This window comes from Ahaetulla prasina, chromosome 2, assembly GCF_028640845.1.
Source record: "Ahaetulla prasina isolate Xishuangbanna chromosome 2, ASM2864084v1, whole genome shotgun sequence".
NCBI classification, from domain to species: Eukaryota; Metazoa; Chordata; class Lepidosauria; order Squamata; family Colubridae; genus Ahaetulla; species Ahaetulla prasina.
Genome location: NC_080540.1, coordinates 163,489,325 through 163,517,057, shown reverse-complemented (window position 1 = coordinate 163,517,057; position 27,733 = coordinate 163,489,325). Strand labels below are relative to the sequence as shown.

At 40.2% G+C, this 27,733-nt stretch overlaps 1 protein-coding gene across 2 annotated transcripts; it reads right to left on the bottom strand.

The window, feature by feature from the left end:
• Positions 1–6,399: 6,399 nt before the first annotated feature.
• COPZ1 (COPI coat complex subunit zeta 1) lies at positions 6,400–23,949 on the bottom strand. Of its 2 annotated transcripts, XM_058174130.1 has the most exons (9): positions 23,749–23,942; positions 11,661–11,729; positions 10,927–11,008; positions 9,685–9,776; positions 9,224–9,279; positions 8,218–8,295; positions 7,681–7,732; positions 7,290–7,328; positions 6,400–6,552 (listed from the first exon to the last, which is right to left on the bottom strand). In XM_058174130.1, exons 1-9 carry the CDS (start codon positions 23,764–23,766, stop codon positions 6,505–6,507), a joined length of 534 nt encoding a protein of 177 aa, XP_058030113.1. In that variant the 5' UTR covers positions 23,767–23,942; the 3' UTR covers positions 6,400–6,504. The 2 variants fall into 2 exon arrangements, with proteins under 2 accessions (XP_058030113.1, XP_058030114.1); XM_058174131.1 differs by lacking the exon at positions 7,290–7,328 and having other exon boundaries at positions 23,749–23,949.
• Between the last annotated feature and the right edge of the window lie 3,784 nt (positions 23,950–27,733).

Sequence of the window (27,733 nt, the reverse complement as noted above, 5' to 3'; positions counted from 1 at the left end):
TCCCAAAAATGGCTTGAAAACAGCCCAGAAAACAGCCTGGGTTTTTGGCTGTTTTTTGGGCATTTTAGGGCCAATTTCAGGCCTTTTTTTGGGACTGTTTACGGCCATTTCTTGGGCTGATTTTGGCCGGAAAAACGCTGAAAATGGCTTGAAAAATGGGTGGGGGCGGGACCAGCCAGTGGTCCGATTTGCCGGTTCTCTGAATCACACAGAATCAGAACAACCGGTTCGGGCAAACTGGTCCTAACCAGCAGCAGCCCACCTCTGGATGGGGGCCCTATAGCCTATCAAATGCTGCTAAATGACATCCCTCATCATCTTCCACCATTGGCTGGAGCTGATAGGCAGTTTGGCTCAGAAGTCACACTTTTTTCTATCATGATGCTCCACAAAAAGAGTTGAGAAATCAACCCTCTGCCCCAGACACGGCTTCTCCATAGCTGATTTTGTCTGTCTGTTTGAGAAAATGGATTTTGACTTCTCAAAATCTCAGCAGTTGTCTCCAAAACCTTCAAACCCAATATAAAGTTAAATAAACATGTGGGCCATTAAGCAGAGCGTGGAGTGCCTCCTGGATGGGGGAGGCCATTGGAGGCCTAAGCCCATCTGCCCTGGCCTTCCTTCTTTTGTACAGCAACATGGCACTATTCCAAAAGTGGCTACCATTTTGTCCCACCCATAAAATGGCGACTGCAAACTGTTTTGTTTTGCTACCTCAACAAGGTCTACACAGTGCTGCAGAAAGCGTTAAAGCTTTTGTATACAATAGATAAATTTGTAAGCAATATTTGTAAGATTTTTAAGCTGCTTCATTCTCTGGTGCTTTGAAACATGATTCTTATAATTGAATCTATCAGAATAGAACTGGAAGGGACAACCTTGGAGGTCTTGTAGTCCAGCCCCCTGCTCAAGCAGGAGACCCTATATCATTTCAGACAAGTGGCTGTCCAGTCTCTTCTTAAAAACCTCCAGTGACAAAGCACTCACAACTTTTGGAGGCAAGTTGTTCCACTGGTTGATTGTCTGTTAGGAAGTTTCTCCCTAATTCCAGGTTGCTTCTCTCCTTGATGAGTTTCCATCCACTGTTTCTTGTCCTGCCTTCTGGTGCTTTGGAAAATAAGTTGACCTCCTCTTCTTTGTGGCAGCCCCTCAAATACTGGAATCATCACTGCTATCATGTCACCCCCTAGCCTTTCTGTTCTCTAGACTGGCCATAGCCAGTTCCTGCAACCATTCTTCATACGTTTTAGTCTCCAGGCCTTTAATCATCCTAGTTGCTTTTCTACTATTTTAAAATAATAGGTCAACTTCTGCAGTTTTCAGAAGCTTCTGCAGCACTCAGCAAACTTTGCTAAGGCAGCAAAATGAAGCAGTTTGCCTGGAGGCTGCCTTTTTGTCCCCATCCATCCCTATACTGTATGTATTTTGAACTATTTTTTTTACAATAATAATCATGTTTCCAAGGAGCACAGAATGAAGCAGCTTGAAAAATCTTACAAGTATTGTTTGCAAATGTTATTTACTGCAGGGGTCTCCAACCTTGACAACTTTAAGACTTGTGGACTTCAACTCCCAGAATTCCTCAGCCAGCTTTGCTCAGCTTTGCTAGCTGAGGAATTCTGGGAGTTGAAGTCCACAAGTCTTAAAGTTGCCAAGGTTGGAGACCCCTGATCTAGAGAAAGACTCCCCCCCCCTTGAGACTTTATTGTAAATATCTGCAGCCAATTACAACATGGCGCCATGCTTGTGAATTGGTGACTGAAAATTGTCCTTTCACACATTTATAATGCCCTTTAATCAGCGGCGGGATTCAGCCAGTTCGCACCTATTCGGGAGAACCAGTTGTTAACTTTCTAAGCAGTTCGGAGAACCGGTTGTTGGAAGAAATCTTATTTTGTTTTTTTCCCCACTTTACAGAGCTAATCCTGTAAGGAAGCAGGAAGGAAACATTCGGGTGGTGTTTCTAGCCTCATCTTTATTTCCCTGCTTACAGAAACTGCCTCTCCGGTTAACCCTTATTACATTGTAACAGCTAAGACAAAGCGCCCATCGACGTGAGTGATGGGAGAGGTTCACCAAAGGAAACTCCTTTATTTGAAAATGTAAATTCCAGAAAACCTATCTTGGAGAGCTAATTATTTGGGATTGGGGATCCTTCTCCCCTACATAGTAGAGCACATATGGTACATGCTGAATTTTATCCATTCAGCAAGAAGAGCTCTGCAATAGACATTGGCTTTCACCCCCATTAGTTCTCATCAAAACAAGAGACAGAAACAGATCCCAAGATCTTGTGAAATATTCCTTCAGATGAATCCACACATGGAGAAATTTGAGAAATTTCAGCCAATCTTCCAAAACATCATGGGAATCAGTAAGAAAAAAAAACATCCAAGGAGATGTCTAGAATCCCCATAGGAATTGCTCCAAGCAGAGGCGTACCTTACTGACAGTTCAGTCAATGGTTTTGATCAGTGGTGAAATTCTCCCCCGTTTGCCACTGGTTCGTTGCCCGCACATGCGCAGTGCGTGTCAAGTCCATGCTACACTCATGTGCATGCGCAGTACGTGCCAAACAAGCGCTGAGCATGGAAAAAAGGAAGCTTGGGAAGATAAGTAGAACAGCAAGTGGGGAACGGCTGTGCGGCGTGATTTAGATTCACTAGCTTTCTAGCAATTTTAAATCGCGCAGCACAGCTGATCGTCAGAAATACCGGTTCGGACCAACCAGTAGCTTTTTTTTACTATTGGTTCACCCAACCGGTAGTTTTAATCACTACCGGTTTGCCCAAACTGGTGGGAACCGGTAGGATTTCACCACTGGTTTTAATGGGTGAAGGCAGTAGTGGGAATTTAAGCCCTACACATTGCCCTTTTAACTCCTATTTTGCATTTTCATATCCCATAGCTGAAATTCAATGGTAACACCACCCTTTATCGAAAGAACTTTTTTAGAATTTAAAATTAAATTTTATGGAGATGGGTTACACCTCTACTTCAAGAGTAGTATTAGTTAACTCCTTAAAGCAGCAGCTTCCTTTTAAGGCTAATATAGGAGTTTGAAACAAGACACAGGTGCTCATAAGATCTGGAATGTTTCTTCCTCAGTCATTATGCAATGATGACTTTGTATTTCATATACTTTGTTTAGAGAACCAATTTGGTGTGATGGTTAAAGGACTAGGCTAGAAACCCCATCCAGTCCATACAAAAAGACAGCACAGTGACCTTGAGCCAGTCACTCCCTCTCAGCCCTAGGAAGGAGGCAAAGACAAACCAGTGGTGGGTTTCAAAATTTTTCACTACCGGTTCTGTGGCTTGGTGGGCGTGGCAGGAGAAGGATACTGTAAAATCTCCATTCCTTCCCCAATCCAGGGGAAGGTTACTGCAAAATCCCCATTTCCTCCCGATCAGCTGGGACTTGGGAGGCAGAGAATAGATGGGGGAGAAGCCAGTCAGAATTTTTACTACCAGTTCTCTGAACTAGAATAGAATAGAATAGAATAGAATTTTTATTGGCCAAGTGTGATTGGACACACAAGGAATTTGTCTTGGTGCATATGCTCTCAGTGTACATAAAAGAAAAGATACGTTCATCAAGGTACAACTACTCAACATTTCCACTACCGGTTCTCCAGAACTGGTCAGAACCTGCTGAAACCCCACCTCTGGGACAAACCACTTCTGAAAAACCTTGCAAAGAAAACTGCAGGGACTTGTCCAGGCAGGCTCTGAGAACCAAAGGGAATTGAACTCATGAAAAAAAAAATCATTTCCATATAAACTCTGCAAGAACCCTTCCAAGTATGTAGAATATGTTGGCTCCACTTATCAGGGCTCAGAGCTTTGAGAAAAGCAGCATTTCCTTCTCCACTTTCACCCATTTTTTTAATAAAGAAACAGGTTCATCTACTTGCAGAAAACAATTAATCCCTTCTTTCTCTGGCACAGAAAAAGGATCTCCCTGAAGAAGGCAGGGCAGGATTGTTTCCACCTGATTCTGCACAGCAGGAGCTTCTGCAGGGGGAACCCCCGAAAGTCAACATGGAGATTTTACAATAGGCCAGCCTCTTTTGTACCTGTGTGAATGTGGTATGTGCATAGAGGGGTAGGGCTTCAGCCATTTTGACAGATTCCCCATGGTTGCACACCACTAATTATTTATCAAATGTGAATTGCAAATTTCAACTACTTGCTCCCTCATTCCAGCATAAAGTACCTTGAGAGGATAAATTTGGGGATTGTATAGAAACCTCCCGTCTATGCTACTTTTTATTCTCCTTCAGATTTTCTGAATGTTTGCTTATCTTTATTGCTGAACATTATCAGAGCTTCTGATATACAAAAGAAATCTGGGTGAATAAATAACACCAACATTTGGTGCTTCTTTAATTTCTTAAACAAAATCATCCCAAATACTCTGTGAAAAAGTAATCACACAATCCCTCCTCCAGTCTTTTACCAGCTTTTGCTGTAATAATTGCTATCAAAATGCTTCTTGTAATTGGCAATTAGTCTCATATCATTACGTAGTAATTTTGGGCTATTTCCCTACAGCAAATTCCCTTGACTCAGTTATATTTGAGGCAGTTGTAGCATTTCAAGTTCTGCCGCATTTTTGTATGGCGACTCTAGCCATTCCAAAACACTAAATTGGTCCTTCAGTTTTCTTGTATATTTGCCAGGACGGAATGGGACTTTTCGGCTTGAACACTTCGCCTTGCCTGTTTCTCCTTAAGGTTTTCGACTCTGCGTTATTAGCCACAAACTTTTCTCCTCGGCTGGCCCTTCCCCAGTCATCGGCCACAACCACTCCCTCCCAGTCCCTTTGCTTTAGCCCATTCGTTGAAATACAGTTCACGTCGGGCTTTTGGCCACCCAGGACAATTCGCAGCCAGCCAAAAAGTGCAGGGACTCAGGGGCTTTGGGAATGGAAGAGACAAGGGCTGGTTTGCATCTATTTGCCACAAAGGATGTTGGGGGGACGGGGCTGTATGCAAACTGATGCATAGCACATGAAGGAATTCATGTTTCCTTCTATGATGGGGAACCATCCACCTCCTGAAGTAGCAAAGCAAAACCCGTGAGATCCCCACCTCTGTGCTTGAGGTTCTTATTTGTGGAGGGCAGATTTTGGTTTTCACCAACTATTGCGGTTATGTGGCCTAGAAATTTGAGATAAGCGATGTTTTTTTTCTTATTAGGCAATGGTTTCTGTTGTTGCTACATTTCTATGAATCCCATTTTTATCCAGGTTCTTTTTGGATGGTGAAATCATGAACAATGACTTTAACTAAAATAAGACACATCTGCAAACCAATCTCTGGATGTTATTGGGGGGTGGAAGGAGATCTATCTTCTTTGCTGTTGTGCAAACCTTATTGAACAGCCTGGAATTAGATTGGTGCCATCACTTTGGGTTTTTTTTTTTTGTAAGGCCCTACTTATGCTGCCAGGCATGGGACTCCAAGATCTGTCCTGATGACTCCATTGCTGAGGAGGGACATTTTTATCCTCTCTTCATCCAAGGTTATGTTTGTTTTTATGTTTATTTTTTACTGCGGCTTTTGGATTTTTAAATATTGTTTTAGATTGGCTGTTTTATTTAATGTTGTGCACCAACCAAAGTTCTTTTGAGGGAGACTGGCAGCTATATAAAATTGATTAGTAAATAAGTTTAAACATTTGTTAGTATGCTTTTTTTCTATCCTGGTGGTAATTCTGGGAAGAAACTGGACAAAATGTATTATAAATAACTGTATTTCTGGATTACAGAGGAAAAAAAGAGGGAGACTAACATCAAAAATGAGGAAAAAAGAGGGAGACTAACATCTAAAATGAACTGAGTTGACTGTTATTGACATATCATGTATCTGTGCAATAACCCTGTTTCCCCATATACCGTATTTTTCAGAGTATAAAAGAGGCTGAAAATTTGGCTGCATCTTATACTCTGAATGTAGCTTTTTTGAAGCTTTTTTTCAGCCCTAAGGAGGCGCTAGCGAGTGAAGAGCTTTGCCGGCTCCCTCTGACTCTCAGATGTGCTTTAGAAGCCTTTTTTCAGCCCTAACGAGGCGCTAGCTAGTGAAGTGATCTTCCCACGCCTGCTTTTTCATTGCTTCTCTCTCCAAAGATCAGCCGTGCTTTAGAAGCTGGGGATAAAAGCAGGGGATAAAAAGCGTGTGCGCGTGCTCAAAACCAGCAAATTAATGTGCTGAAGCTGACCAGACTACGGACGCTAGCCAGATGAATACCCAATAGGCGGATTTCCCCCCCCCCCATTTTCCTCCCCAAAAACTAAGCTGCATCTTATACTCCAGTGTGTCTTATATTCTGAAAAATACGGTAATAGCACTAATAATCAACAGGAGAGCAATGAAATTTGCAAATAGCTAGAAATCTGTCAAAAATGGTGGTCATGTTATAATTTGGTCAGTGCAAGACAAACACACAGGAGGTTCAGTTGGAGACAGCAGGTCAATGGAGCAGATCCCACATGGTTCTTCATCGCAGAAGGGACCACTTAATCTGTTCCTTTGCTGACTGCAGTACCTGCAAAAAGAAGGTGGTAAACATTGGTGGTGACATGAATTTCTTACACAACTGTCCACCCACATAATCCTTTTACAGAAAAATATCTCAGAAGAGGGGTTCATAACAGAGACATAAACTAAAGCTGAGAAGGGCAAATCTAGTATCTATTCACATTCAGTGCAAATGCAAATCCTGAGTCCTAAATAAAATAAAATGGGAGTCCAGTTTGTCAAAACCACAACTGACTGATGAAAATCTTTTGTGGAGTTGTCAAATCCTGTAATCGTATTTCCAAGTTACAACAACTTTGCTCATCCCACAGTGGGACAGCATCGGGTGGAAGAGGGCTGTTCAACAAATCTAAACATTCAAAGTTTGGATCATTGAAATGAAAGCAAAGACCAGTTGCACATTCAGTTCTGCATCATGCTTCAAAGCTCACATCTGATGCAACTGCCCTCATAACCCTAGGACAGGGGTCTGCAAACTTGGCTCTTTTAAGACTTGTGGACTTCAACTCCCAGAGTTCCTCTGACAGCAAAGCTGGCTAACCCTGGGAGTTGAAGTCCACAAGTCTTAAAACAGCCAAGTTTGCAGACCCCTGCCCTAGGATGTTAGCAGCACACTACACTTGAATCAAGTGTAGATTCAAGAAAGGTTCACTAGAAGGAAGAGTCAAGGGCAGCCAGGTACATGGAAAGAGGATAATATGCAAAATGTAAAATACTACAGAAAAATCTGACCAGAAGACATACCTGTGAGACTGTCTGTTCTGTGAGAGGGACATCCTCCCCCTAAAATAGGAAGAAGGAACTCTGTTTGGTGGGATGCAGAATATCTCATTGACCTTTCTGAAAAATAGACCTGATGGACTCCTACTTTTCTGTTCCCAAATCAGGGACTACAATTTGCCACTTAGGCCAATCGCTTATCAAGAGCGCATCCTTTCTCTTCCCCTGCCTCCACAACATTACATCCCACTTGCAGACAATCCCAGATAAAAGATATGGGATTGTGCCATCCTTTCATCTGTTGCAAATACAAGCTGAGTGACTGTTGCCTCTGCCTGTCATCCAATTGGGTCAGAAAGCTCCTGCCTACTGGACAGGCTGTCAAGAAAGAAAAGATCAGATAAGGCTCACTTACACGTACGGCAACCCTATGTAGCACTTGCTGGGGATCACTCTCCAAAATCACCCTATAAGAGAGAAAGACATAATTGTTCACCAAATTAGCAATAGCAACAGCACTTAAGACTTATATACCGTTTCATAGTGCTTTACAGCCCCTCTCTAAGTGGTTTACAGAGTCAGCCTACTGCCCCCAACAATCTGGGTCCTCATTTTACCCACCTCGGAACGATAGAATGCTAAGTTGACCTTGAGCCTGGTGAGAATTGAACTGCCAAATTGCAGGCAGCCGGCAGTCAGCAGAAGTAGCCTGCAGTACTGCATTCTAACCCCTGTGCCACCGCAGCTCTTCAACTACAAATTGAACTACATTCTCTGATAGCTCTTGGAAGGGGAGGGGTAGCAAGAGTAACAAAGACTGACATTTCCCGAAACAACCCAAGGCATTTCTTACCATTGAGAATGCATATTTTGTCCAGAGATCTGCACAAGATCCATATATAGGTAAACCCAAATTTGAGCATGAACAGATTTCTAAAGACATTGGACTCACCCCCCATCCACAATTTCATCCACTGCCAGGAAAAGGCCTTCCATGTTCTCTAGGAGAGCTCGCTTCTCCACATTCTTTCTGCAAGAGATGCCGAACGTTACTGAGCACGGAACTAGGGCATTGGGTACCACTTCAGTCTCTTAAATTTTCTAAGGATCGGGACCTGGTTCAAAACTGAAATCCCACACACACCCTTTATTTTAACATGGTGTTTCTCAGCCAGCGATATGATACCATCAGAAGCAAATATGTTATCTAGATCAGGGGTCCCCAACCTTGGCAACTTTAAGCCTGGTGGACTTCAACTCCCAGAATTCTGGGAGTTGAAGTCCTCCAGGCGTAAAGTTGCCAAGGTTGGAGACCCCTGATCTAGATAGAATGACACTCCTCCCACCCCAAAATGTAAAAAAAGCTTATACGATAAGAGGAAAAGCAGAGTGGGAGGGCAGAGCAGCCAATGTCCAGTTGAGTATGCTGAGGCAAACGGAACTAAGTAGCTTTAGATCAGGGGTCTCCAACCTTGGTCACTTTAAGACTTGCGGACTTCAACTCCCAGAATTCCTCAACCAGCTTTGCTTGCGGACTTTGCTGGCTGAGGAACTCTGGGAGTTGAAGTCCACAAGTCTCAAAGTGACCAAGGTTGGAGACCCCTGCTCTAGATAGAATGACACTCCTCCCACCCCAAAATGTAAAAAAAGCTTATACGATAAGAGGAAAAGCAGAGTGGGAGGGCAGAGCAGGTGGGCGTGGCCTGTCTGTGATGCATGGGCCGCCAGTTTGACACCCCTGCCCTACATGGTGGACCTACCAATTCTCAAACATGTAAATCCACAGATGGAGTCCAGATTATTAATACAAGTCGCAAGAATACATCCTGAGAGGGTTATCTAATCAAAATCTGGTTATTTCTGAGAAAGGAAATCAGCTGTCTCTAATAAGTTCCCTGTAGACATCTTGCACCTCAGCTCCCAGACACCTCAGCTATAGCCAATAAGGAGCTTCTTACCGCAACATCTGACTGAGTGAGTCAAAGAGGCAGTTGAGCACAGCCATTAGCATCAGCTGCAAAAGAAAAGCACATCCATAGGATCAACATAAATGCATACACAATGACCCCAAAGGCTACATTCATTCTGGAATGTTTGGAGGTTTTTCTGGAGAAAAGATGGGTGTTTTGCTACAAGTCACGAGGGACCAAAGTAGGGCATGGTGTGCCAGAATGGTGCCATTAGTCCTTTCTCTTAAATATATATGAGGTTCTCAGTTTAAAATGGAATAAAAGAGGGTAATCTTGCCATAACGTTCTGTCCAAGGAAAGTATTGACAGTATTTTGCAGTTTGCAGTCAGTTTTCACAAAACCTAAGGTTGCCATCATATAACAACATTTTCTTCATATGGATGTCAGCATGGTTGAAACTAGCGATGCTACTGCAAACAGCTGCTCTGCTGTTCCTAGAATAACATACCTCATTTTCATAGGAGCTGCCGATAACATAAAAATACAGGTCGATGCTGCTCTTATAAACAACAGTCAGGCCTTCTAAGAGGGCAATCTCACCTGGAACAAGAGAGGGCGGGAGGTAAATAAATATAACTAAGCTATATTTCCAATCCTGAGTAATGATGATATTCTGGTATTCTGAGTACAGCCATCCTTAACTTTCAAAAGCTATTTAACAAGAAAATGTTGCCCCAGAGTTATTGCAAGCTTTTGGGAGAATCTACACTACTGTAGAAACAATTGGCTCTTGCTTTAAAAAAATGTTTAAACTGGACTGCTGTAATAACCTATCAATGCTTATATTCATTCCAATTTGCAATTAGTGTTACATAAAGAACTTATGTGTTACAGGGTGCAGCATGAGTCCACATTCCTGCATCAGGTCACATGCACGAACATGTAGGGTGCTTCTCAGGAAACAAGAAATTTGAAAGGAGTATCTTATTACAGTCATGCAATGTGAGTTTTTGATTTTATGTAATAGGAGGGGGCATCAAAAAGAAAATTTTGTTTCAAAACTGAACTTTGAAATGCTCTATCCATGGACTACTATCCAACTGACTGTATCCAATAAAAAAGAACCCACCATCACTTTGAATAGGCTGGTTCTACTGTAAACCTGTGTTTACTATATTTTCCTAAGATTCAACCCAAATGCACTTTCTGTAACAAGACCACTTTTCTGCGTCTTGCACTCTAAGACAATGGAAAGCACATTTTCCTTTTCTTCTAGGTCAGGGGTCTGCAAACTTGGCTCTTTTAAGACTTGAGGACTTCAACACCCAGAGTTCCTCAGCCAGCAGCTGGCTGAGGAACTCTGGGAGTTGAAGTCCTCAAGTCTTAAAAGAGCCAAGTTTGCAGACCCCTGTTCTAGGTCATCCACTTTCCAGAATTTAAAGAACACTGGCATCTTTTCCCCTCTCACTCAATTTTTCACAGCCAAACATTCCCAGTCTCCTCAATCTCTTCTCATAAGAGAGCTACATGGACTGCTTACCCTTGATGTAACAAATTTCTCCTAAAAATGAAGTGTAAATTAAAAATAACCTGGGAACTTTAAAAAACAACAACAGCATTCTTAAAAATGTTCTTAAAACTTTCCTGTACACATTAATTCTGGTTTTCCCCCCGGTATAGATCTGGCCTTTGGAATGTATTAACAAAGATTGAAAAATAATGGGTAAATCATGATCCATGGGAAACCTACTATCTGTCCGATGGGTCTTGCTGAAAATATTCTTCTCAAAAGCCTTCTGCTCCTTGACGGTGGGATAGGTGTCATCATAATACTAGTATGGGAAAAGAAAAGCTGATTAGCTGAGAGGCAAGGAAAGAAAACAAGTGGCCAGATTCAAATGAGACATACAATCATGCCAAAGGCAATTTCATATGTTAAAATCAGGAGCAGGGGATCCTGTAAAATATGGTTGGATCACCATTTCCAGGAAACATGCTAGTTGGGAGTTATTGTAAATTATGAACTCAAGAATATTGAGAGGGCCAATGGCTCCTCCGGTCACATTTAACTGCATAGTCTGCCACATCTATAAGGTGTGGAAGGGTATTCTAAGTTTCTTTTCCGTCATAATAAACCTGACAGGCACTTCCCTGTTTTCTACAAATGGGGAACTGAGGCAGATATAAGGCATTTGAATCTGGGTAGAAGGAAGTTGAGCCAAGATCTCATAAATTATCCACCCAAATCAAATGTAGCTGCAGAAACACATTTCCTTTGCCCTTCAAGATAATACACTAGGGCAGAAAAAAGATATGATAACTTCATTAAAAAAGAAAAAAAAAGAAACATTCTAAACCAGGAATTTTTCAATAGATGCAGATTTGGGGAATGAGGAAGCATTGCAGGCAGACCCTGCAATTGGAGCTACAGTTTTGAGTTCTTAAAATTGAATTTTTCCACTCTTTACAGGCCCTGTGACTTACCTTAGCAAAAAGACGGTCTCCATCATTGTCTAAAATCAGAATGGCTTTCACTGTGTAGAGAGATGGTTTCTGGGGGGGTGGAAAAAGGTACACATTCACTGTTCCATTCGATTAATGCCAAGTGCATTAACTCGTTTTTTTAACCAGAGTGTGGTAGTAGAGATGCACAGCATCACCATTGTAACTTGTCACACTGAACAAAACTACAGTATGTAGATGCTGAGGTGAAATGAAATCTATATTGTGTCCCCAAATTTTATTCAGCTATTGTGACAGTAATGAGTTAAACAAATTAAAACCAAAAGTGAGGGATCCTGAAACTTGCACGTTGACTCCTGTGGGTCTGATTCCAAGGTTTATAGTTCTATATGTTTTCAAATTTCACATAGCCCCTCACAAGGACTAGAAACTTCATTTCTTTTTCTCTAAGTCTGATGAATTGTCAGAGATCAAATGACATTTTTGTTCTGCTACCATTTTATAATGTGAAGCACACATATAGATCTACTGATGAAATAAATCTGTCACTATATGTCATTCCAGGTCTGCATAACTTACAGTCTATTCAGTCTAATAGAGTCACTTGGTAAATTATGGCAGCCCATTCAGTAAGAGTTGCTGGAAGTTGGGCACGTATAAATTTAAATGCTGCTACGGTACTACTACTTCTGCTACTATTGATGCTGCTACTAAATAATAATAATAATAGTAGTAGTAGTAGCAGCAGCAGCAATTGCTGCAAGGAGATCCCACAGTCTGATTACAAAAAACAAAGGCAAAAAAAAGTAGCAATAATGGTACACTGAAATATTTACAAATACCATTCACCTACACGTAAGAACTGGTGGGATTATAAAATAGACAAATAGTAGAAAATGAAGACGCTAAAGTGCTCTGGGACTTTAGAATTCAGACAGACAACACCTGCCATTCAACACCCTTAACAATTGTTGATAAGAAAGACAAAAAACCTCTGGACAGTGAACGCTGCGGTACCTGGAGGTAGCAGAAGAGAAACAACCAGAGAAAATCACAAAATATAAAAACCTGCAGATAGAACAACTGTGGCAAAAGAAAGCAAAGGTAGAATCAATAGTCATAGGTGCCTTGGGTGTAATCTGAAAACGTGTGAAACATCACATGAACGCCCTTGGCATTGACCAAATCACCACCAGTCAATTGCAAAAGGAGCTATATTTGAAAGTGCTTACATACATCCTGTGAGGATACCTTTAACACCATCAAACAATAACATCTGTCTATGACAGGTCCTTGGGGAAAGATTCAATAGGTGGGTAAAAAGGCCCTCCAGTCTAAATCTCTGGTTGACTGTGCAATCAACCATAATATAATAATTAGGGAACATGGAATGTTTCAACCGCACCAGAGAGTTGAAGAAGAAAAAAGGGCGCTGGAAGACTCTCCAAAGGATTGAGAAGAAGATGCACTGAAGCTAGTACATCATGAGGGCTTATTGAATATCAGAGGCCAAACAGGCCTATAAGAAACTTCAAATGAAGAACAAAAAAGAGACATGCATGGCAAGGCAAAGTATTACATAATCCAGGGGTCTGCAACCTTAAACACTCAAAGAGCCATTTGGACCCGTTTCCCACAGAAAAGAAAACACTGGGAGCCACAAAACCCTTCCCGTGCCTATTTCTTGAGTGGCCACAAAACTAGCACATGTAGTTGAATTAAAGGTTCTGTTTTCTTCTGACACTTTTCTTTTCTTGGATTTGTTCATGGCTGGCCTACCGGGGGTTGAAAAGCTCAATAAACTGTGTGCCAGTGGGTGTCGCACACTGGCGGTTGTCATGCATATTTTGAGTGACAGGGAGCTGCAGCAGAAGGGTGAAAGAGCCACATGTGGCTCCAGAGCCACAGGTTGCTGACCTCTGACATAGTCAATGTACTCCTCCAGAATACAGACTCGTCTTTCGTTAATGTACTGTATTATGTAAACATCCTTCCCATATCAACGTTTGGGAATTTGTGCCCACTAAACCATCTATCTTGAACTGGATTTATACACTGGAGATAGAAATACTGTCCCTCCCTCTTTTCTCTCTATTTCTCTCAAGCAGAGGCACACAATCTTCTAATAATTGCAAAGAAGAGCGGATTTCCGCTGTACCTGCAAAAATTTCACCTTTAAGAAGTTCTTGGAGCCTCAGCCTTTTTATGAGAGAAGCAGTAAGATAAGACCATAAATTTTGCAGATTGCCCCTTGACTAAAAACAAGTGAAGGTACCGCTCTCAACTCAATAGCAAAACTACCTAAAGCTGGTTCAGCCGAATATCAGCTTGTCAAGAGCTATGACCAGTTATAGCTTCCATCTTAAGTCAATATGCAACATAAAACTTTCCAGTTCAATCCTGACATACAGGGTCAAAACTATGGGAAACGTGGACCGCTTTCTTGCCATGTTTAGAGCTCAATGGGATATTCTAACAGGATTCAGACAAGGCTGTACCTGCATGGTGGAGCACATCCTCTGCCTAAAGAAGAACTCAAGACAAAATTCCTGGTGAGCTTCAAGATAGGCTAAATAAAAATCCTATCCAACATCAACAGTTGGGCTTGGGATAAGTCAGCTCCCCAAATTCCTAACAGCCTCCTGAGGTGAAGCTGGAGAGAAAGGGCCAGAGGAGAGCCATGTTTTTCCCCTGATGGATGCTGAAAAGCTCTCGAGACAAAGTTCTGTGATGCACTGACTTCCATGTAGCCACAGTCAAAGTGTATAACAGAACTTCACCTCAAGCGCTACAACAGGTCCTCTATGGAAGCAGAAGACCATCTGCGGAACAGACCTGCACACATTAAGCTTCAGCCTGATTCCTCATTCTGAGCCACTGGGCTACAGCCTGATTCCTCATTCTGAGCCACTGGGCTACTGATATAGTTAAAAGCCAAGGAAGCAGGGAGAATGTTTTTTCCTAAGTTTTATGAAACAAGGAATCCTGATAACTATGGAAGTGGACAACACTATTCTTAAGACTACGCCTGAAGCCATCACAAAACAAAGTCTAGAATTTAAAACAGGTGGATAGTCAAGATTCTTGCAAATGATAGTCTTTTGCAGAGCAACCTACCTGCATTTCATGGTATAGGATAACAAGGTGAATAGTATCTCTAGTCCTATAGTGTCCAGCAATTCTGCTTGTTCAGGATCCATATTTGTTACTAGGCAAGCCAAAGAACTAGAACTTAGAAATTGTTACCGTGCATATGGGGCTGGGAATACTCAACGCTTCTCAATGCAGAGGCTTTTTATTATCTAGGGTAGGGGTCTGCAAACTTGGCTCTTTTAAGACTTGTGGACTTCAACTCCCAGAGTTGAACTCTGGAAGTTGAAGTCCACAAGTCTTAAAAGAGCCAAGTTTGCAGAGCCCTGATCTAGGGGATTCGGTGAATTCTGCAATTACTGAGGGTTCTTAGATCAGAAGACCAATAAATCAGCCATGTTGGATGACTTGTTGCTATCATATCATATTGTTCCAAACTATATTTTCAAGTCATTCAAAGCAACATTGGGAACAACTTCTTCATCGATTGAGCACACTCTCATACAAAATTTGCCAGAATAATTTGCTATAAACAAACGGGATGCAAGGACTGGGATTGCAAGGGTTTTCTGTTTGAAGAGGGAAACGTGAAGAAACTGTCAGTTTCCATAGGAAGGTGGAGAAAAAAAATCAGAATTCCTCTGTGGCTCATCCATTGTCAGAGAGAAATGATCATCATCAGAGAAAATTCAAATGTTTTTCTAACTCTCTTCATTCCTATTCACACATGCACAAATTTATCTCACAAACATAGGAGGCAGAAGTGTTATAGGAATTTTCCTCCCTTTCTATAATATTTACTTCGTGTGAGATTTATGTGCACAGATCTCAATGTGAGAGATCTGTTTTGCAGCAAGATGAATTCTGCACTGAAGATCTTAGAAACTGCAAGCATAACAGTACAAATATCTAAAGCTATGCAACCAATGGCTAATATAAATACATCCGAGAAATATTCAGTTACCTGATCTAATCCAGATTGAATGCTGCCATGAATATAGACAAATGACTGGAACTCACTTTAGTTTTATTTCCAGGAAGAGAAAAACAGATGCACAACATATATGTATCAGAGTAAAATTTATACATCTCTTTAGCAAAGGGACTAGTTTATATTGGAGAGAAAACAATTAAATAAAGTTTAAATCTATAATGAGCATTAACTGGAAAACCAGAAGTGGGATATTTTTTTTCTCTGAAGCCTTCCAGTTCTAGCCAAAGGCTGCCTTGAGCAATCAACCATTTGAACAAGACATTAAGAGTTACTGCACAGTTTATTCTGATCATTTAATTCTGAAGTTTCAATAAATTAAAGTTCAGTCAATTAAACTAGGTGTGCAGTGGCCCAGATGGTCAGCACAATAGCAGCAGTACTGCCATAAAGATTTTACAGCTGCCAAGATCCCTGAGGAAGGAGAGTGTTTGGAAAGGGAGAGATGGTAGGAAGAATTATATATGTTTGTTTTATTTGCAAAAGACAGTTGGAAAGCTGCATGGAGAAGGCAGAGCCATTTCCACTGAAGTTTACAGAAAGCCAATATAGCCCACATGCAAGGTAATGAAAAGATGAGAAGAGATATTGTTAGAATCAAATGGGCCCAACTCATACCTTTTCCAAGTTAGGTAATTAATGTGAAAAAAGTGACACACTTTCAAAAGCAAAATAAACTACTGCATTTTTTCCTCAACACTATCAATGCTGCTGTTCATAAGAGACTCAAAAGTTAAATCTCTTCTGCTATAGATGATGATGTTTGGCCATTTTTTTTCTATCTAAACTGCAGTTAGTATTTCCGATTCAGGAAAAGTCTAATCTTGTTCTGTAATCCATGATATTCATAGCCCTAAAGCCATTTGGAGCCATTATAGAATCCATCAGATTAGGGAAAGTTGTTTTATAAATCCTCCCACTTTTGAGAATGTGAACAATTTACTTTGATAAGCATTATGAAGGATTTTTGGAGTGGGTGGGGTTAGGCAATATGCTTTATAATCCAACCTCATGTGACTGACACTCAGAAATAACTCCTACTGAGATCCATCTCAAATGCATGGAATGTAGGTTTATAGCTTTATTAACTTTTGATAGTGTAAAATTGTTGCTTTGTGTGTTTCATATTTTGTCTTGTAAAACACCCTGATCTGCATTATTAGAAATGGAGGGTGGGGAGAAATGGCAACTTTTATTTTATTGATGAAATATATTCTACTATGTTCCTATTATCAATATTGCTCAAGGCAGCTTACAATATGAAAATGGATGGTAAAATATAAAGAGTAACACATAAAAGTCAATCAGACACATATATTCTTTAAAAATGCAGCATGCATCCATTAATCCCTCTGTGAATAGCTTAAAAGCCCACCGATTGACTGAATAAAAATCTATTTGCTTATCAAAATAGACAAGTGATTTAGTTAAACTGCCTTGTCCTGGCCAAGAGATTCAGATCTGTCACCCAGAAAGTCCCTTCTCGCATTCCTAGTGAACATACCTCAGATGATGGTGTAATGCAAAAAAGGACCTCTTCTGAACATATTAATACCCAGATAAGCCTCTCAGAGGCAAGAAGATGATCTTCCAAACACCCTGATCCCAAGGCATACTGAGTTTTGTCATTTATTAAAAACACACACTGAATTGTGCCCTCAATGTTGATGGAGCTTATTAAAAGCATCATGATCAACAGTCCAGCATTGTGAACCAACTGAGGTTCCTGATCACTTTTTCTAAGCAATTTGAAGTAGAAAATGTCAGAGCTGCCCAACAGGGATTCAAAACACTTGTGTCACCATGGCTAGTATGGATCTTGCCAAAAATGTATGTAGTTGATATATTATCTTTAGTTGAGCCAACTAATTCCAGCCACCAAAAATGCAAACCGTATCTTCAGGAAGCAATATTATTTTATCCAAGAAAGCTGTTCTAACATGGTTAATGTAGTGATTCTTAAAAACTGTCCCACTCCGTACATTTTAGAACAGTTCAGTCAGGATGTAACTGAAGCACATTATTGATTTTATCTTCATGCACACAGCACAAAGATGTCTGAAAATAGCCTAAGAGATCTCTAAGGAGACCATACCATGGCCCCATTTTTATTAAGATGTTCAATTAGTTTCTAGGCTGTGACTTTGCATCTCAAGGTATTTATTTTAAAATCTTTCTTTTTCGTCAGTCTCAAGTAGATTATGCCAACTCCAGACAGAGATATATAATACCTCAGTGAAACATTCAGTTTAAACTCCAGTATGAATACTAGCTTCCCACAATTCCAAAATGAAGGGTAAGAATCATCTGCTTCCTACAACCTAAATAAAACAAAATGCTATTTGAACATGAATATTTTAGTTATTTATTTTATTAAGTTTGCTTGTTGTCCATCTCGCTGCAAGGTGACTTAAATTTTAAATTTTTCTTTTTAAAATTCAAAATCAACTCAATTCTGGTTTATTTCTGTAATTTTGTAAAGTGATATTAAACCATAGGTAATTAAATATAAAATGAGAATAACAAAACAACCTCCTGACAGATGTACTGTAATATTGAATGGACTAAGGTTTTTAACATTTAATGGCTCTACATAAAAACATTGCTCACATGAATGTCAGTTACCGTCATAATACAGTAGAAAAATTCAAAATGGACTACCTGCAGGCAACTTCAATTTCTCTGTGCATAATTAAGAATGTTGGAGCATTTTTTCTCCAAGCATTGTTGACAATATTAAAAAAATCTTTCCTATTTTAACTTCGTACCATTCCATGAGGTCAGATTATCTTGAAACAACAGACTTAAAATCCCTGATACAGCATCACGTATATCAGAAACAAATAAAAAAGTAGAAATCCTCATGCTATTTAGATTTTGTTTTCAACCCTTTTGTAGCCTGCCAAGGGGAACGGAGGACATACGTTTAATAAAATGAGTCATTTGGTGAGCTACATAACTAAAAGTATTATACCACTCTAAACCATTCAGTTTAAACTGAATGAAACTGTTCAGGTCTGTTTAGAACTAAATTGAAGCACAAATCCAGAATACTGTTCAGTTAAACAAGCTGAGACATTTAGCTTTACCAGGTCTTGAAGTCACTGAAGTAATACACATTAACATATATGCAGTGGCGCCCAACTTTTTCTTGGATATATTACAAAAAGGAATAGATGGGGCTACAGCAGAAACTTTCATTTCATTTATATTTAATTGAAATTAATTATACTTACCATGGTTATTTTCTAATTATGTATTTAATCACTTATCCTACCACATTAAAAGTTATAATGTTATAGCAAGTTTGGGAATTTTGTGCAGGCACAAGTAACTCTGAGCCTCAGGCAGTACATCTCTAATTTAAAAGAAGTGGGTATAACATCAGCAAGTCCAGAGTTTAAGATTACAGAAGGTAATGAAACCAAAATGGCTCATATCCTTTATAAATCAATAAATGAAGCTACTGTTTATAAGAGATTGACCTTATGCATCCTTTTAATACAGTTCTCGAAACATTGCTGTATAAAGTTTATAACCAAATCAGCCCACTTTTTTTTTTCAAAGAAAAGCTAGCATTATTGGGTACCTGCAAAATCGAAAACATTCATTTTCCTTCTCAAACACATTATCTCTGTTGAATTTTTTTCCTGGATCCTTTTTAAAGCATAGTACTTAGAATTAAGCACAATAGTTGAGGTGAGGTCGGACCAATAGAGAATAGAGTACAACAGTTATTTTTATGATTTGCCAAGTAGGCTTCAGGTTCACAGGGCCTTTAAAAAAGCATTTGCTTGCTTCACAGACACAGCACACTGATTTGCAATTGACAATTATTTTTAAACCATGCAACTTTTAAATGCACTCGCTTCTTTTAAATTGCATTGTTATTTTTAGCCCTATTTCTTTGACCTATTGTGACTGTTTTGAATATTATTTCTATATTCCAGGTCAGGGGTTCTCAACTTATTTTTTGCTCATGGAACCCTTCTGAGCCTCATTTACCTCTGTGATCCCTCAGTCACTGTTGAAGGTACTTTACTGCTTGCACTGTTTATTAATCTGTATCATATACTGTACTATAAACTGTAGCGATTTTCATTGATTATGCTGCTGAAATTAGCAGATACACTGAAATGTGAGGATTATGACAAATGTCTTGCTCTTACGTTTGAATAGTTCTCTCAAAAATTTTCTGTGGCTCCCTAGAAATACGGCATGACTTCATCAGGGGCCTTAGGGCTCATGTTGAGAATCACTGCTACAGAGCAGTATTTCTTAACCTTTTTACTCTCAGGACCCCATCCCATATTATGGACTGCCCCAAAGAGTTTTTGTTTATAAATCGACGCATTCATAGAATATTTATCGAGTCATGTAAAAATAACAGTATTAAATCCATCAGATTACTAACATAAATGTTTCAGGAAAAAAGTATTTAGAAATAAAAATAGCAAGAAGCGTGACATTATTTTACATTTTTTCAAATATCTTCAATATCTGGCAAATAATTGTGACTTTAGCTATCCCATTCAATTTTATGTTACAACATCCCACTAATGCTTCAATAGTTTGCTAGCTAGAATAGGTGTTCATAAGAAACACCAATTTCTACACCTCATGCTATCTGTTTCTCATAGAAAATCTCAATTGGACCGAAGTGCAAAGTTAGTTAAACGTTTAGCAATAATAAAGGGGAAAAGAATGTGAGATCATTAAAAACATCTTGGTTTCTCAAACAACTCAAATCATCCCTACCCAAAAGAACTCCATTAGGAGGTGTGTTTTTTTGCAAAACAATTTTTGTATTGATGCTAATTGTCATTTTTATTACTGTGTATTACTGTTCTCCTAAGCCAGAGCAAGACAACCCACTATTTTACAAATTCTGCTAAGAGATATGAAGTAGAATTTCTGACTCCCTGCTGTTCAATAAGAGCAGGTAGAGGCATCTGCCTACTTTTGGTTGCTAAGATGGATCAGGGTTGGCAGGTTCTTAGATGGGAGACCACTAGAAGAAATTGCAAGTCTTATAATAGGAAATCAAAAAAAGTCTACTTCCACCTCGAAAATTACTTCCACCCCATTGTCAAGAATATTATATGTTTATATCCATGAAATTAACAGAAATCAAGTTTGACTCAAAGGCATTTTACCTACACTTAAATTTACTGCCAAGACTTGCCAATTATGAATTCCAAGACAAATTCCTAGTCCTATCATTCTTTAATTCTATGTCCTTTGTATTACTTTGAGATATTATCTGATACATACTTAGGTTTTCATTATTATCTCACATATCTGACATCTACTAAGCCTGCTTTAGAAAACTGTAACTGCTGCCCCCTAAAAAGCAGACCTTCCCAGCATTAATGCTACCCTGTTTTCCCCAAAATAAGACATCCCCTGATAATAAGCCCACTCGGGCTTTTGAGCGTATGGCAATAAGGCCAAGCACTTATTTCAGGGTTAAAATATATATATATATATAAGATAGGTTCTTCTTTTCGGAGGAAACATGGTATTAGACCACGGGGATAAATTCTGGTATTTTTAATTTCACTATAAGCATAGTAAATATTAAGAAAAAGAGGTTGGGATGCAGAAGAGTCAACATTTGAAAATCATAAATAAAATTTAATGAGGTAGCTGGTCATATTAGAAGCAGATTCAGAATGTCTTCAAATGCTACAAATTATAAATTATTCCATCTATTATTACCATTTTATGCCATAATATTTTTCTCTTCAAGCATGAAAATACATTCCAGCACCTACAAAATATCAAGCACCTTAGAGTGTCTTGTTGATCTTGTATTTGTATTAATGGCATGTAATGCGTTTGAAATGTGGCTGACTGACAAAGAGATGAATACATACTGGTTCTCCACTGTTCAGAATAAGGCCAACACCACAGGGTTGGGGAACTTATTGAGTACCCCAAGATTTCGACCCAAGTCTGCAAAACAATTTATAAAGCACAGAGATTCCAACTAAAAGTTACTCTCAGCAGGATGTATTTCCAGAAGTCAAGACAGAAGTCAAGACTTCAACTAAGATTGTGCTATACAGGATTCCAAAATTTCAAATACAAACATGAGATGCATATGTGATTTCATAATAACCCATGTTGTGGTACAATTGTAGATACTTAGCCAGCAGTCAGTGAACATTTAATGTTCCATGTTTTACAAGGTATGTGCTGCATACTCATGGAAAATCAAATTTCACTACAAGCCTTCTGAAAAAAACAAGAGCGATACCGATTTCAAGTGAAACATATTCCCAACAAGTGCATTTAGGATTAGTTGCTCAACTTCACAAAGTGTGTTGTCGTCAGGTTTCTCATCACTAATCTATCAATAAATGGTAACAGGAGGTGGAACTCTTTGTAAAATTTGTGGTGTATCATAGGAATATGATTGATCATTATAATAAATAATTTGCTGGATTTGACTGGATTGAGCACGGCTGCTATTTCTTATCTGTTAAAGGCTAGATCATCATTTTCTAGTAGGCTCTAGTGTAGATGTATTATGGGAAGAAGTTTAGCAGGAAACTTCTCCCATTGTTCATTTGTATTTTTATCTGTCCTGTAGCTGTTATAGGAAGCTGACCTCTGCAAAGTGAGAGTTGAATATTTTACTTTGGAGACTTCAATTGCCTTCCTGTGATATCAAGGTATTGTACTCTCCAGATGCCATCAAAAGTTTGGGGCAGAGATACACATCTTTTCATGGGATAAAGATTTATTGGCTTTTGAAAGGAGCATACGCTCCAAAATGGAAACTGGGTCAGATGACTAAAATACAGTGAATATGCTTTGTACCTTATACATTAAAAATTACAGAGTGTCCTTGATTGCAGTGTGCATAAATCAAATAAGTAAATTACAAGTAATATAGCAGCGCTTTCTGAAAATGCTTTTGAGGGCTGGTTTAGTGTCTTGATTATGTTTTACTTATGGAATGAGCATAGGCTTTTTTTTGGCATCAGGACAAACCTGCGCACAAAAGTTTTCTTTCAGTTTAATTTTACAAATACCGCAAAGACACTGACCAATCCTGGTAAGACATATTGTGGCCCTGTAGCAACTCTGAATGCCTCTGATGCACACTGCAGATCCTATTCAGAGCCAGCTGTTATTTTCACAACCTCCCGGGGTTTTTTTTGGGTTTTTTTTATTTATTTACATTTATATCCCGTCCTTCTCCGAAGACTCAGGGCGGCTTACAGTGTGTAAGGCAATAGTCTCATTCTATTTGTATATTTACAAAGTCAACTTATTGCCCCCCCAACAATCTGGGTCCTCATTTTACCTACCTTATAAAGGATGGAAGGCTGAGTCAACCTTGGACCTGGTGGGACTAGAACCTGCAGTAATTGCAGGCAGCTGTGTTTTAATAACAGGCTTCTTACAGCCTGAGCCACACCTCGGCCCTAAGAGGCAGTTAAGAGGCAGTTCTGTAATCAAACATATTTCTGTGAAAAAAATATATATATCTCCTGCTCCTAAAAGCCAGGTCAGCAGCAAGCAGTTAAGAAATAAAGAGTACAAGAGTGCTTTTTTCTTCAGTGGAAGTCCTACTTTATCCATCTGTGAAATGGGAACGAGGCTTTTTATCCTTTTTTTCCTTGATGAAATTCATAGATGGAACAGCAACTACTCGATTTTTTTTTTCTATAGAAGAGAGAGCTGATTTGGCTCACGTTTCTGCTGCCTGAGCAGAGAATCTCTAAGACCAGAAAGGGAATTTCCTTGCTCTGTCCCATCCTGTGTCAAGCAGCACCTGGAGCTTCTCTCATCCTCAGCCTGCCGTCCCCTCTCCGCCATATGGACCGGCCCAGCCTCCCTGCGTCTCCTCGGGTGGCCGGGCCCGGACTCCCTCCAGAGGAGTTCAAGCCCAGGCCCAGAAGCACCCCAGCAGCAACCGACTAGCTCCGCCCCGCCCACCTGCCCGTCACCATAGTAACAGGCGCGCACCCCAGCAATTCTCCCTCTCCCCTCTCTTGCCCCTCCGGCTCCTACCAGGATCAGCGCCTCCATCTTGGTCGCCCCGATGCCGACGTGGAGCACAAGCCGCGGCTGCCCAGCATTGGCTGGCTCCGTGCCAATCTGCTCCTTAGACCACGCCTCCACCTATCTAAGCGACCGCTCATTGGCTAAGTCGCTTCTTCCTCGTCTAACCTGCACATCCCGTTTTCCTACCTCCTTTTCAGGCCAAAGGCTACCTTTTGCGAATTTCTAGAGTGGGGGCGTGACGCACCTTGAAGACCCTCCCTCATCTGTGATTCGACGATAAAGCTGCCGCTCACCTTGCCACGGATCGATGCCGTGGAAGGCGGGGAACGGAAGAATGCGACTGTTTCCATGGTGAAGGAGAAAGCGGTTAGGCCGTTTCGTCCCTAGATGCGGATCACGTGATCGGAGAAAGAGCTGCTCTTCCTGCAAATGGGGGAAATGCAGTTTTATTCGTTTTCAAGGAGGGATTTCGTTGCTTTTTAACGCGGAGGTTGTGTGAAGGGTTGTCACGGAAATTCAATGAAAGCCTTTGGTAGGATCCCGTTTTTAGGATTTTCAACTATATTGGGAGTTTGAGGAAGAGGTCACACGGACGAGCAAGCAAAATGGAGCTGGAGAAAGTAGTGTTCGTCGGTGGCAAAGAAAGCAGCGAAGAGACTTGTGGCATTTTAAAGGCGAAAGCATTTGTAATGACATCGGCTTTCATCGGCCAAAGCTTGCTCTTAAAATCCACGAAGTACCATCAGGATATTCCTTCCGTCATTATTTCGTCTCTCTTGTGTATATTATCCTATTGATTTAAAGTTAGAATAGATAGAATAGAATTTTTTTTTATTGGCCAAGTGTGATTGGACACACAAGGAATTTGTCTTGGTGCATACCATTTGTCTCGGAGTGCATAAAAGAAAAGATACCTTCATCAAGATACAACACTTACAACACTTAATGATAGTCATAAGGTACAAATTTAACACTTAATGATACAACACTTAATGATAGTCATAGGGTACAAATAAGCAATCAGGAAAATTTACCAAAGTTCAAGAAATGTATCAAAAAAGTATATACTTTTAATATTACTTAATACTTAATCAGCATACTTTAAGGAGGAGACTACAAAGTCAAAAGATGCTCATGTTATATTTCTCTCCTATCCGGAATTATAGAATATTATTGGCGTTTGCCCTATCTGCAAATATTGCAAATGTCCATGTTTCATTCCGATTTTTTTCGCAACACTAATGAAATAGCCTGCAATGGTAAGCTTGGTTGAAATGCATTTCTCAGACCATGCCTCAAGAGATCAAAACATTTCACCTGGTCTTTCATGTTCACACTTTTGTAACATTTTCTGCTCAAATTATAAGAGAGATCAATCAGATTTATTTGTGTTAGATTTATGCCCTGCCTGATCATGGATTTTCAATTCCTGCTCCCCATGACACCGAGTGGTAGATTGTACTGGGAGAAAATGACTGGCCCAAAGTCACTCTGTAATATTCCATGGATCATGTTGTAATTGCACCTGCGGCCTCTTGGTTCTAGTTCCACGTTTTAACCTCTATGCTTCACTGGCTCTCTTGCCTTTATTGCTAACAGCAAAGCTTTGGCAGATGGCTGGCAGATGATTTCAAGGAGACATGTGAGAGCTCTATGGTAGAAATAACCACCAGAGGGCCAATTTTAATTTCAGAGGAAAGTCCCTCAGAAGCATGTCTTCTGTTAGACAATTATCTATTTATCATTGCTATAATTAGTATGAAGGGGAAATAGTTCTATCTCAGCAATGTCTGAGGAATTTCAGCTACCTGGATTTTTTTTTTCTCTTTTATAAAGGGTTTTTATTTTTCTTGGCGATATATGCTATAGTGTAGGAAGTTAGCACCCACCCCTCTCCTAGAAAAATGAAATATTCTAGGAAATATTAAAAAGCAGAATATTTCCCCTAAAAGAGAAATAGTAATCTTAAGACAGAAACGCAGCCCCAGCTCCCTGCCCCCAGCAGATGTTATTTGCAAGACAAAAGGCTGGGCCAGTTTATCTACAACACAAAAGACAAATCCATTAAGCCATAATAGGAATTGCCCAAAGCTTCTTTATTACATCACCCAGAAAGATTCAACCAGGACTGGGACACAGAAACCTATACCAGTGATGGCTAACCTTTTTGCCATCGCGTGCCAAAAGTGGGGGTTATGGGGGGGTTTGCATGCGTGCCCACACCCATAATTCAATGGCCCCCACGCATGCGCACACGACCCTCCCCCCCATTGCTCCCTCTGCTTTTGGCACATGACGGCAAAAAGGTTACCAGTGGGCCCAGTAGGCCTGTTTTTTGCCTTCCCCAGGCTCTAGAGGCTTTCTAGGAGCCTGGGGAGGGCAAAAACGGCCTTCCCTGCCTGCCCGGAGGCCGGAAACAGCTTGTTTCCTGACTTCCGGTGGGCCCGGAAGGCCCAAAAATCAGCTGGCCGGTGTGCGCATGCGTGCTGGAGCTAACTAGGGCAACACTCGTGTGTCCACAGATATGGCTCCGCATGCCACTTGTGGCACACGTGCCATAGGTTCGCCATCATGGACCTATACAAAGTTAGCTAAGATCCCCGCCCCCTGGGAGTCTGACAGCCAATGGGATACATTTCTTGTACAGGAAGAGGAAACTCTTAAGGCAGGGCCCAAGAGAGTGTATAAATATATCCCTCTCTCTACACCATGTGCTCTTTTTTGCCCAGGACCCAAAAACCCCATGTGGTTCTATCTACCATTAAACCATCTTTCCAAACAGTCTCCATGTTTCCAGTGTCTTTCTTCCCACTTGGAACTGAATCCAGATGGAAATTTTTCCAACATAAGGGAATGAGAAATATTACACTTTGACAAAAAATCGATCTGTTTTACTGTGAGGGAGTTGTCATTGAAAAAAATCCCATAGAGATAAAAGGAGGAAATAAAAATCTTTGCTAAAGTAGGCTAGGCTAAGCAAGGTTTTGCTATATGCTAAAAATGGCAAACTTTCCTTTTGCCATCCTGTCCAAGACAAGGATGGTAAACTGTCCATTTTACTTTTTTCCTCTTTTAAAATTAAAAGTTTAGAATATTTTTGCTTCCAAGAATTCTACAGCAAAAGACTCTAAAAGTGTTGATAATACCATAGATCAGTGGTAGTCAACCTTGTCCCTACCGCCCACTAGTGGGCGTTCCAGCTTTCATGGTAGGCGGTAGGGGTTTTGTCCAATACTGAAGCACTTTCCTTTTTTTTTATTTAATTGACTTTTTAAAAAAATTTCATAGCATTATTTAAAAACATTTTCTTTAGGTTTTCATAAAATTCCCCGTGACAATTTAAATTTCTGAAAATATACTATTTGTATCGCCCGTGCATAAGTTTAGTTTATGTTACGTAAGTGAAACTAAATGGCGCTATAGTGTGACTGCAAACAAAAGAGCTATGTCCCAGAATAGCTTGCACATCTCCCCCCACACCACCCAGCTGTAACAGACAAGCAGAGCTGGTAGCCGGCAGCCCCCCCAGACCTAATCCACAATGCGCGAGAGGCATGCGCAGATGACAATACACGGCGCATTACTGTGGAACCGGTGGGCAGTTAGAAAATTTTACTACTAACAGAGATACAAAAGTGGGCGGTAGGTATAAAAAGGTTGACTACCACTGCCATAGATCATGAGAGAAGTGAGGTTAGGGTTAGGCATATATTTAAATACACAATTAGAGATATTCTAAATGATATCTAGAGGAATAGATACAATAAATAGGCAATTGCATATGAAATAAAGCAAGACCCTTTGCATTAATTCCTATTGCATTAATTCTCATCTTTTTTGTGGTACGGTTGTTAAGGGATTCAAAATGGCTACAATTATTATTAAAACTGAGAAGATACAAGAATGCACAAAGCCTCAAAGTGTGATGGAATTAAAGCTATGAGATCTGGACTGAGCCCCAATAGTAGCAATGAGATGGAAACAATAGTAA